General features: G+C 35.5%; 2 protein-coding genes across 2 annotated transcripts; one reads left to right on the top strand and one right to left on the bottom strand.

Annotated features, from left to right (window-relative positions):
- The first annotated feature begins 782 nt into the window (after positions 1-782).
- LOC114725591 (protein DETOXIFICATION 46, chloroplastic-like) lies at positions 783-5566 on the top strand. Its single transcript, XM_028912118.1, has 14 exons — positions 783-1464; positions 1559-1653; positions 2114-2222; positions 2385-2440; positions 2798-2853; positions 3290-3428; positions 3573-3710; positions 3811-3879; positions 3984-4094; positions 4199-4327; positions 4477-4554; positions 4975-5046; positions 5133-5192; positions 5274-5566. The coding sequence occupies exons 1-14, from the start codon at positions 987-989 to the stop codon at positions 5367-5369; spliced, it is 1686 nt and encodes a 561-aa protein (XP_028767951.1). The 5' UTR covers positions 783-986; the 3' UTR covers positions 5370-5566.
- Positions 5567-6973: 1407 nt separating this feature from the next.
- Positions 6974-11922, bottom strand: LOC114725595 (uncharacterized). The gene is made up of 5 exons (XM_028912122.1): positions 11767-11922; positions 11355-11458; positions 8401-9115; positions 7403-7600; positions 6974-7321 (listed from the first exon to the last, which is right to left on the bottom strand). Exons 1-5 carry the CDS (start codon positions 11920-11922, stop codon positions 7283-7285), a joined length of 1212 nt encoding a protein of 403 aa, XP_028767955.1. The 3' UTR covers positions 6974-7282.
- Between the last annotated feature and the right edge of the window lie 325 nt (positions 11923-12247).

The raw sequence follows: 12247 nt of genomic DNA, 5'->3' as shown, positions 1-12247 counted from the left end.
TTTTTGGCCAGAAGTTGAGATCATGGTCAAATTGGCATATCATTGTTAAATGTTTTTTTTTGTCTTTCCAAAAATGAACTTAATCAGAACTCAGTTGTCAAGAAAAGGTTTTTTATGTTAAAAATGTTATTAAATTTCAGAAAAGCATAAAATTATTTTTTTAAAAAAAAATTTGAAGCGATAGTTTTCTTAAAACGTTATAAGAACTAACAAGTATGAAAATACATTAACAATTTCTTTTTTTCTGGTACAGAAATACAACAATAATTTTCACTTTCAATAATAATTTTAATGTCAACAAATTTAATATATTTTTAAAATTTTGAATAATATTTTATACAGATGGGTAAATATAATTTTTCATAAAAAAAATAAAACAAGCTCAAATACCTCGGTGCTTATATCTGAAGTTTTTTTGACCGTGTTTTTTTTCCCCCACTTCCTGATGATAATTTATTGTTTCTTCGGAGTTTCTCTCTATGGGCTCTTTCAATTTTTTAAACTTCTCATCTTCCTCTTCATAATAAAATTGCTTCTTTTTTTTTTTTTTAATTGAGAGAGACAGAGAGGGGGAGGGAGGCAGCTACAAGAGAAAGAGAAAGCTGCGAGTCTTTGAAGATAAAACGAAGACGAAGGGTCGGCTCCGTCCGACAATAATTAGCCTGGGAAGTGGGAGGCCTTCTGGTTCTCATGCATTCCACTCGTTAAAATAATATTTAAAGCCCAAAAAAAAAAAGAGAGAGAGAGGCGGCAGCGCAAAAGGGCACTAAGGGGGAACCCGGCCAAGCAACCATTTGCTTCTAAATTTATCGTTTTCTGAATTCTGATAAGGAAACATCCAAACCAATTGTTGGGCGTGCAGAATTACAAGCCACTCGCTTTTCGGCCCCTTTTTGGGGCTTTGTCTTCCTTTCTCTTCCTTCCATTTTCTTGGAAGTTCGAAACCACTCTTCTGCTTCACTCCTTCATCACCGTCAAAATCAGAGATGGCACTTCAAACTCGCTTTCTTCACAACACTCTCTACAAGAACCCTTGTGCTTCTTCATCACTTCCTCACTCTTCAGCCTCCTTGTTCTCCAATCACCAACACCTCGATTCATCCCCACCTGCATTTCGCATTCCTACTTTTCCTTCAAATCCATTCCTTAGAACTCCCCGGACGCATCGTGATTGGTTAGTCACTTGCGTTAATCGGAATCTAGAACTCATTGATGATAGCCGCGAAACTTCTGTGGCAAATGAGGATTATGTGGAGGAGGATTCTCGGGAACAAGATGGCGAAGTTGAAGTCGGGGGAGAGGTTGAGAAGAAGGAACTGGCTGACCAGAGTATATGGGGTCAGATGAAGGAAATTGTCATGTTTACAGGACCAGCAACGGCACTTTGGATATGCGGACCACTGATGAGTCTCATTGATACGGCTGTTATTGGTCAGGGAAGCTCCATTGAGCTAGCTGCCTTAGGTACTGAGTTCTGGGATATAATTTATCTACTCACTTAATATACCTTTTGATAGCTGAAGATGCATCATACGAACTCTTGATTTCCTACGAGCAGGCCCTGCTACAGTTGTGTGTGATTACATGAGTTACGCGTTTATGTTTCTCTCGATTGCAACTTCTAACATGGTTGCTACTGCCCTTGCTAAACAGGTTAGTTTCTTGTTTCATTAGAATTATGACTTTTATTTTCCAAAGTTCAACTGTGACATCTTCAAATTTTACTATCTTGTATTCCTGCCCCACAGCCTTATCTTTCTATATATAAAAGCTAGTTGAGGGCTGGTTGTCTTCCAAATCTATAATTTTTTTCTCTAAAATATTGTTGCTGATTGAAAGGTTCACCAAGGTTACTTTCAATGCATATAATTAAAGAGGTAGTCCAGGGAAATCAGCACACATTTGTTACAAATAGCAAACTTAACTAATTTTCTTAATATTCTCAATTTAGTTCTCTAATTCCTATATTAATAATCAATAGTACATCACTTGACCAAGTTTTCTGGACATCGTAAATTTTGAATTTTTTTGGTATATTTTTGCGGTTCATATCTATCACTTTGTGTCTCCAGGACTTACACTGCTTTGCTTGAGCATATATATATATGTGTAGGATAGAGACGAAGTACAGCATCACATCTCTGTCTTGCTTTTAGTTGGGTTAGTTTGTGGCTTCGTGATGCTTTTGTTCACAAGATTCTTTGGTGCATCAATGCTCACTGGTACTGAAATCTACTACTTACTTTTTATGCATATGGAATGTGTAATGCTTTCACAGTCTGGTTGTTTTGTGCTCCTCGTAGGATGACAGCATCTTGCTTATTTAGAAAAGGGGGCATAACCAATCCAATGACTGATGAATTTTCTGTCTGCCCCCTTTTCAGCTTTTACTGGGTCAAAGAATTTGCATGTAGTTCCTGCAGCAAACACTTACGTACAGGTTTTTCTTTCTTTCTTTCTTTCTTTTTTTTAAAATTATTGCATTTACTTTTTTTCATTTAATTGAAGACTACAATTTATATTTTCCAAAGTAAAACAAACTATGAAATAGTTGAAATTTGATGGAGGAAAGCAATCAAAGCCGTCATCAATTTTCATCTCTTTTTCTCATAAGAATAGATGAGGGCACTATAGCAACATTATTTCCTCTTAAGTTATCAGGACTCGTAAATAAGATTTTCCTTTTGCTTCCTAACTATTAAATAATGAAGTCGTGATTTTTTGGTAAATAAAGCTGTGATGTTTTCCTCTGTTTAACTTGCTTAAATGACTTAACCGGAGTCTCTTTTGCTGTCAGATTCGAGGCTTGGCATGGCCTGCATTACTTGTTGGATGGGTTGCTCAAAGTGCTAGGTCAAAATATGCTCTATTTATTTCTCAAGCTTTATTAGCTGAAATGAAAGATTGCTACTTTGTGCCTTTTTTTTTTTTTTAATTTGAGCCTTTACGAGATTCTGCTCGACATTCTATTTCATTTACATATAATTGTTCATATTAATCCTTGTGAGCTGTTCAATGGGATGATAGAGCTTCTCTTTGTATTTGCTCAGAACCTGTTGTGACCCATTTTTCCTTGTTCAGATGGTGCTGAGATAGTATTACTGTTCGACCAATATGCATGACTATACTTTCGGGCTTCTCATTCAAATTTCCTTATCCTGTATCTTCAAGTTTCTACTTACCCTTAGCAGAGTTTATTGTAATACATGATGTCTTTCTATAAGTAATTCATTAAACATAGGCTTATTAATTGAAGCCATTGTCCTAATATTAGCGTTCTCTCTCACAGTCTTGGTATGAAGGATTCCTGGGGACCCTTGAAGGCTTTGGCCGCCGCTAGTGCTGTAAATGGCATTGGTGACGTAGTATTATGTATTTTTCTGGGCTATGGTATTGCAGGGGCCGCGTGGGCTACAATGGCATCACAAGTATGTTAAAAATTCACATATAATGCATTAACTATCATATGCTGCTCCAAATGTTCTCAGTTTATGTGCCCATGCGTTCATGTGAATTATTATCCGTTAACTGTCATATATCCGATCCTTTACCTCTTGCCTTCCTGTTTTTAGGTGGTTGCTGGGTACATGATGCTTCAGAGTCTAAAAGAGAAGGGATATAATGCATATGCCCTCTCCATCCCCTCAGCCCAAGAGCTTTTTTCGATAGTTGGGCTTGCTACCCCTGTATTTGTTACACTGATATCAAAGGTTGCATCGAGTATTGAACTTAATTATGTTGCTTAAATCCGAATCTCTTTTGACTCCCCCCCCCCCCCAAAAAAATGTTACTGAGACTTGTAATATATAGGTGGCTTTCTACTCACTACTTATATATTTTGCCACATCAATGGGCACACATACAATGGCTGCTCATCAAGTTAGTTTTACGCCTCTCTAATTTTTTTGCACTGTATTCCTTGATTTGCTTGCTGTCGGTATCTGAAATTCAAGGGCCCTGACATGACTTGACTCTAATGTTAGGTCATGGTTCAAACCTACACCACATGTACAGTATGGGGTGAACCTCTCTCTCAAACTGCCCAATCATTTATGCCGGAATTGATTTATGGCGCTAAGCGGAGTTTGGCAAAGGTTAGATTAGAAGGGATTTTCTTCACCTGTGGCTGTCACTGCTGCTGAATTTCTGCATGCATACTGTTGGAAAAAAAAATCCTGAATTTTCATAATGTCAACAGGCTAGAGTACTTCTAAGGTCTCTAGTAATAATTGGAGCTATACTCGGATTGCTGTTAGGAATTGTTGGGACATCAATTCCTTGGTTATTCCCCAAAATTTTTACACCCGATCAGATGGTTATCCAGGAGGTTAGTGCTTGCGCTTTATACTTTAGATAGTCATCTTATGTGGTGTCAATCATGATTTGCGTTAAAAAAATAAATGATTTTGAGAGCGGATATATTATATAAACAAAAATAGTAGTTAACTATTGTATTTGTGAACTGTGACCATGCAGATGCACAAGGTGCTGATTCCATACTTCTTAGCGCTTGTTGTAACACCCTCCACTCTTAGCCTTGAAGGAACATTGCTGGTATGTTCATTTAACCCCTAAACTTTTCCAAAGAAATACAAGTAAATATTTAAGGCCAGGACATAAACAGGCCGCGTCAAGTCTAATTGCTTAGAATTACCAATAAGCTCCCCTAAACTTACTTAAATAGGGTTGTCAGATTTGGGCGATCCATCCGCTGAATATGTTGTCGCCCCCTATTTATAGGCATCCATTACACGTTATCAACTGAACTCTGCTATTTCAACTTTAGTACCCCCTTTTTGTACTCTTTGTATGATGTGATCCATATCCTCTTATGCACTATCGAACGGTAACTTAACACAAATGCGTGATTATTTAGCGTATGATATATTTCTCCAACTTGCTTTGCTTTACTATTCATGGATTGAACATTATACGGCTACGTCTAGCAGTTTCATGGTGTGTTTATTTATGCAGGCTGGACGCGATCTGAGATTTATGAGTTTATCAATGGGCGGATGCTTCACCTTCGGTGCATTTATACTATTGGTAGCAACCCCTTTCTTGGTCTCCTTTGTACAATGTGATATCGCTCTCTCACTTCTTGCGTAACATTCAATTTCCCTTGACGCCAGATACTGAGCAGCAGGTATGGCTTGCAAGGCTGCTGGTTTTCGCTCGCAATATTTCAATGGGTAAGACTAGGATCTCCAGCTTGCATCAAGTACAGGCATTGTTTATAAAATTCTGATGTTCAATTATTTTATCGTCTATAGGCTCGCTTTTCGATGTCCCTCCAGCGTCTACTTTCGCCCAATGGCATGTTATTCTCTGAAGATTTTGAGCAGTATAAGCAGCTCAAGGCTGCGTAGGTTGGGAGCTCAGTTTTATAATAATCATGACACACTTTAATCGGGATAGAAGCACTCTTGTATTTGTAGTATCAAAAAGGTAGGCATGCGCTTGTGATCATATGCCAGGGCTCACATTATTAATTCTTAGAAGCATGACGTAATGCAAGCAATTTATATGCCCAAGTGCTCCGACTGTAATTTTATTTCTAAATTTAGATCGATATTATATTCAGCGATCCAGGCACACAAACCAGGCCCGATGGAGAAGGTATTACACGCCTAAAATTCGTTATCATTTATATGCTTCCTCCATAAAAATATTTATTGCCAAAACTGCTTGAAATTTGTTTACTTAAAGGGGTGCAATTCTTTTTCAATTATGTACAATATATTTTTAGTTATATATGATTGTCTTTTGTTTTTCTTTTTATACAGGATATACGTAACTTTTAAGCTACGCGCAATATATTTTTAAGTATGTGTAAAAATTTTAAAATAAAAATATTTACATATAGTTAAAGATATATTGCACATTTGAAAAGTTGTGTTCATTAAAAATGAGTCATACCCACGCAAGGACTTGGGTGGTCAAACAAATTTTAGGCACTTTTAAAGGATAAACATTTTAATGAGATTTTTCAGTAACTTTTATTATATATTATTACATCCTCCTAACTCCTTAGCATTGAAAAGTGAAAAAAAAAAAAATTGTATGATTTAGAGCTTACTTGTATCAAAAATATAAATGAAATGAGTTTTTGAACCGATTTGTCTAATTTATGCCCGTATAAAAAGGTAATTTATTGTGATAAAAAATATAATTATTTTTACACGAACATAATTATTGGTCTCGGGCCAAATAGGATTGTTGGCCTTAGGCAATTAGGCAACAAATCCCTCCTCTGAATACCATTTCTATAACAAAAATGGTCTTTCGAAGCAGCCATTTTCGTTCGAACCGGATAATTATTCATAGGAGCATATATGGGACGTGGTCCGAGTTTTAAAAGGCATGCGCAGTCAGTTTTTCTTCCACGATTTCAGATGCTGACGTTTGGAATAACACCTAAAACACCACACATTTTGTCGTGTTATGATCATCTACAATGAAGCCAACATCCATGGGTTTGTTTAGAATTTCTTATAAATAATTTTATAAATAACTTTTCATCCATGATCTACAAAATACAAAACAAATATATAAAATGAGTTTCATTCTAACTTATATGAATTGTGTATATAAATCATTTTAAACATAACGCCAAACATAGCCTATACATTTCTAAGCTTGTAGCAGCAACAATAAACTTTTTTCCATCAAGAAATATTGACTAAGTAGATCCTATGATGCCATTGAATTCAATCAATAACCAACTTAAGTTTGCAATCTATAATATTTCAGCTCTTTTTGGAAAATAATCAACATGCATAACCTAATTTCAGTTTGAGATTAGGGGTGTTTTTTTCGTACAAATCGAGACAAAACTATTTCTACATAGTTAGCTCGTACATCATAAAATTAATTTAACCTAAATCCTCCAAAACAAGTTTGCTTCCTAGTTTCTCAAGCAAAATAATCATTGTACAAAACATGCAATATTCTTCCTCAGCAGTGAGATTTCAAAAAGTTACTTTCAAAATTACCTTCAATATTCATAAAATTACTTTCAAAAATTTAATCTAAATCCTCCGAAACAAGTTTGCTTCCCAGTTTCTCAAGCAAAATAATCTATGTACAGAACATGCAATATTCTTCCTCGGCAGCGAGATTTCATAAGTTACAAGAGTTCTATACATAACCATAGAAATTCATCTGCCTTAAAATATGCTTGTGAATTTAGCTTCTAAATGCCATGCATGCAAAGCCTCACTCCGTATAGGGCAAACCTCAACATAAGTACACCAAGAATTGTTAGCTAGTGTTTCCAAAATTATCTCCGCCGCGAAAACTTTGACCCTTGCTCCTTACTCTGCAATATTTATTAGACAATTAGGGAAGTGTCGCGAGAGACAGGCGAAATTAGGAAAATGAAAGCTAAGCCCTTGCTTACTAGTTTTGGTTTTAGCTGTTTTCTCAGAAACACTTTTCGAGCTTGCTTCTTCTTCTCTTCTGCCTTCAATTTGGTGAGACTAGGCCTGTATATAATCACTGTCCGACCAATTTGACCAACAGTCACCGAACCAGTTGCTTCTTCCAGCTGCTTCACGACCTCATCTAGCTCTCCTGGACAAGTCCGGTGTATTTTAATCTGCATACGTGCCATTCAAATGCAAGTACAGATCAAAAGAATCCTTTTTTTTTTTAACGTCATCCAAGAATCATTGAGCTAGGGAAAGCAGAGAGGAAACGCAACATGAAGAAAAACAGTAAATTGGATATTTGTGCTTCAAATTACTCTTTCCCGTCCGCAGGTACCTTATTTTTGGATATCCCTTACCATTCAGTCACTGAACTACGTGAACAAAAACCTGCAATTGTTTCATACATACACTGATATCCCGAAACCTCAACTCAAATGGTAAAAATCTAACTCGTCCAAGGTCCGACTGTGTAATAATTTCAAGCAAAGACACGCTCAGCAACATATCTACCAACAAGCTAATTCACAACATAAAAGCATGCACACCAGATTGATATGATACTATTAACATATTATAGATTAGAAAACTACTTTCAAAAGCAAACCAATTAGACAAGCAATACACAAAAAGGGGCGAGGAAGAAAAAGACAGTCCAACAGAAGCAAACTACAGATGAACTTGAAACCTAGCTTAAAGGGAATCGCAGACCTCATGAATACTTGACAGCCTATGCCGAACAGAATCCCCAGTATAAGCTCGACAAGGAGGAAAATAGGAAATGAACATTAATTTCCCTTTATTATCCATTCTCTCCTTACTCGTCAAATGAAATATGATTCAAAATCCCGGCGTACAAATAAACAGACAATAATTTCCATAACTAATGCTAACATACAAAACTCAGAACCAAAAAGCAATCTCTAGAGGCATAGCATCAATTATAAACTAAATTTCAGGGAATTAGTACCTTGAGAAGCTCGTTAGCTTCAAGGGTCTCAATGAAAGAGGTCGCAACATTAGGTGTAACACCAGACTTGCCCACCAACTGGCTTTTCAGCTTTCTCCCCAAGCTATGAGCGTAAGAGGCGAGCTCTTTCCTTTCCTTCACAGTGAGACTGGGCAACTTCAACCTCTCCTCCCTGTTTCTCTCTAATGGCGACAAATCTGAACCCCTACTCATCTCGATATGCTCATCTTCGTTTTCAATCCCGCTCTCTTCAGTGTACGGTTCAATTGTTTCATCGTCCTCAGCAATGTCCGCCAAATCTCCAGCTCCCACAGCATCGCAATGTCTCTGAGGAGCAGAAATCACATGTGCAGAGAAAGAGTGAGAGAAGAAAGGATTAGAGAGGTGAGTGGGAGAGGCAAAGAGGGATTTCCGACGATGTGGAATTTGGATCCGTCCAACGAGTTTAGGTACAGCAGTGGGAGCAGTAGAGGAGGATAAGAGCAGAAGAGGTTTCAGAAAAGAAACATAAGAAGGTGAAGATGGCGATATCGAAGACAGAGAAGATGGTTGAGAACGAAGAATGTGCAATAGATGGCTGGATGGCGCATTTGCCGCCATAACCGCGCAAATCTTCGGATTGCAGCACCCTGCAAAGAAATTGAGAAACTTCGTTGGTGTTTCGGTTGAGGGTTTTTTATCTTCAAATGTGTCCTGGACCTTTTTGATGCAGTATCTACCGGACCAGTAGTAGTGGTCGCACCACAAACGATACAATGAAAGAATCAATAAAAATATAACTTTAGTCCTCTAATTTTAAATTGAGTTTCAGTGGGTCCTTAATCTTGGTTGCTCAATTTTATAAAATATTTTTTTAGTTTTTAAACCGTGATCATTTTTTTTATTCAAATTATTGTTATTTTTTGAATTTAAATTTATTATATTAATAATCAAAAGTATTTTGTCAATATTAAAATCTTAATGTTAGCATTTGTTTTTGGTTAACAACATTAAGATTGAAGAAATAAAATGGCACTTCTTGAAATTAAAAAATAAAAAAATCTTACGCAAAACTGCATCTTTTTCTCTCTCTTCTTTTTTATTAATACCAGAAACTGCATCTTTCTCTCAGTATCCCTTTTTTTTCACCCCTCACTTGTAAATTGAAATGATTGATTAAGGGTGTGTTTGGCTCAATAAAAAAGATAGGAATGAAGGAATTTTAATGGAGATAAATGAGATGAAAGAAATGGAAGAGATTTTAATATTACCTTGTTTAGTTTAAGAAAAGAGAGGAGGCAAAATATTTTGTATGGACAACTTTACCCCTATATTATTTAAGTTGATTTTTACAAACTTTATAGAATAATTAATAAAATATAATTATAAATAATATTTAATATAGGGACAATGACAAAAAAAGAAATTGCAATTTGTAAATGCCAAACAAAGAATGTCAACAAAAATTCATTGTCATTTGCAAATTTAGACTTGTCAATACTAAATAAAGTTATGTTATCAAACCTGATTTGGGATTTGCAATTTCCAACTTCTTTTTCTGTCATTCTCCCTTTAATATATGAGGGAAGAGAAGTATGATTGGATCCATAAATATATCAAATCACATACAATTCAGTAATAAAGAGTAACGTGATATTACTAAAAAAATAATATAGACATATTAGTCAACACAAGTCAAAATATTACCATTTTCTTTCAAGTTCTTCCAATTTTAGAAGGGAGGCTTATGAGAGGAGGGAAGAGAAAAGATTAAAAAATTTTTGCTTCCCTTCTAAAATGTTTATCTTACAAAATAAAAAAAATGATTAAAATCTCTCCTCTTCTGTTCTAAATCCTTCATGGGAGGGCATCCCTCGTCGCTTCGTTTAGGGCTATTTCGCACATGCCTTTTTTTTTTTGCTCATATATTCGTGTCCTCTTAATAGAGAGAGAGAGAGAGAGAGGAAAGTTACTAAATTTAATCTGATTCGCGCAATTACATTGAATTTTTTAAAAAAATTAAAATTAAAATTCCCCAAATTTTTTTGACTTTTCATATTTTACTTTCTAACAGTACTCCTTGATTTTTAATATAAGATCAAGTTGATTAATTTGAAAAGATTAAAAAAGTTTATAAATTATTTGATTATAGTATATATTACATGATAATTATAAATACTTTAAGATAATTTAGCAACTTTCTTAATTTTTCAAAATTAATCATATGGATCTTATCCTAAGAATTGGAAGTATTTTTTTGTTTTAATTCATACACTACATCGTAGCCATCATTTCCCCTTCCTTTATTAGTTACTACAATTGTTGTCAAACTCGCGAGATAACTCTCGAGTTTAATGTTTCTACATTTTTAACTTATAAAATTGTGTCAAGTTATTCTTAAACTCTTGTTCCCTATAAATAAATTCAGTCAAACTTACGAGTTCACTAGCTAGTTTCCTGTTTTTACTTTTTTAGTTTACAAATTCATATTAACTTCTTTTTAAACTTTGTGCTATGTTTTTGGATTTAGGTATGCTTAGTGAGTTTGTATGTCAATTTTATAAAAAAAATTTCTTTATTAAATATGATAAGTTATGAAAATTAATGAATTTAATTTTAATTATTTAGATTCAAAATATATTTAAATGAAATTATTATAATTTTTATATTTTAATTATTTAAAAATATATTTTTAATACTAATTTATTAATAAAAATAAATTCTTATAAGTTGACTATTTGAATTTAGCGTCCAAATTTATATTCTTATTAAGAATTTGTTTAGATTCGCTCAACCTTGATTCTCGCCGGCTTTTCAAGTCCCATAGCAAGTTGGCAGCCAAGAATGCTGTTTCATTATGACTTCTTCTCCTTCTTCTGTCAGGTCTCGTCATGCTCCAGCCAGGTTTGCCCTTCATTCATACTCTTGCACCTATCCTCTCTAACACACTAATGTCAATTTGCAGCAACACATACATCTCATAGCTTAGCCTGAAGGTAACTGTATATGCTGCATTATTCACGTCACGTCCATCATATTTTACGATCCAAAAATGAAGTTGATCCACGTGATCGAGTAACTGTGTCAACATCTAGAATAACATGTCCAAGAATTTCTCCATTTCATTTACTAAAAGTAGAAAGAAAAACTGCTGGCTCATGATGATATGGTGCTTCAATAGGGTTTAAGCTTTAATCTATGATTATGCCTCCAGCGTTACTAAAGCAGGCTCAGCAACCACCTTTATCTTTTTATAGTGAAAATGTAATTTTATTGATAACTAGTATTTATAAGAGAAAAGCAAAAAGGGTCAGGCTCTGATCAACTATGACCCATTTGTTCGTGATGATCCTGGGCCCTAATCGCAGAATCACTCAAGGCTAAAACCCTGTTGACCAATCCGGTGGGATTAGTGTCTTCCTGAGAGAAGTGGAAACGATTTCTAGCGTCCCAGAGGCCAGAGCTGCCAACAAAGGAGACCAAACACGATGCACCAGTGTCTGTTCTGATCGTTAAGCCAGAAATTTTCTTTAACTGAGCCATCTATATATCAAACGGTTGTGTCAAAAATTGTTGCTGCCGGGAGATTCCAACATGAGGAGGCTAAAGTGCAGTATCTAAGAATTTAGATCTTCCGAAGCTTTTCCACAAAGTTCACAGCGATATCATCAGACGCCATCTTCCTCTTGAGCCTAACTTGATTGGTAAGAAGCCTGTAGTGCATTGCTAACCAAAAACCCAGAAATTCATCACAATGGTCTAAAAGGTTAGGGTGCATCCAGGAGGAGTTCCAAAATCCTACACCACCCATAATCAAGTGAACACCGCCCAAAATCTCCCTCCTCACTTTTCCCCCTATACTACCCAA

Source organism: Neltuma alba, unplaced genomic scaffold, assembly GCF_004799145.2.
Source record: "Neltuma alba isolate B1F8T4 unplaced genomic scaffold, ASM479914v2 tig00012256_pilon, whole genome shotgun sequence".
NCBI lineage: Eukaryota > Viridiplantae > Streptophyta > Magnoliopsida > Fabales > Fabaceae > Neltuma > Neltuma alba.
This window is presented reverse-complemented; position numbering and strand designations above follow the sequence as displayed.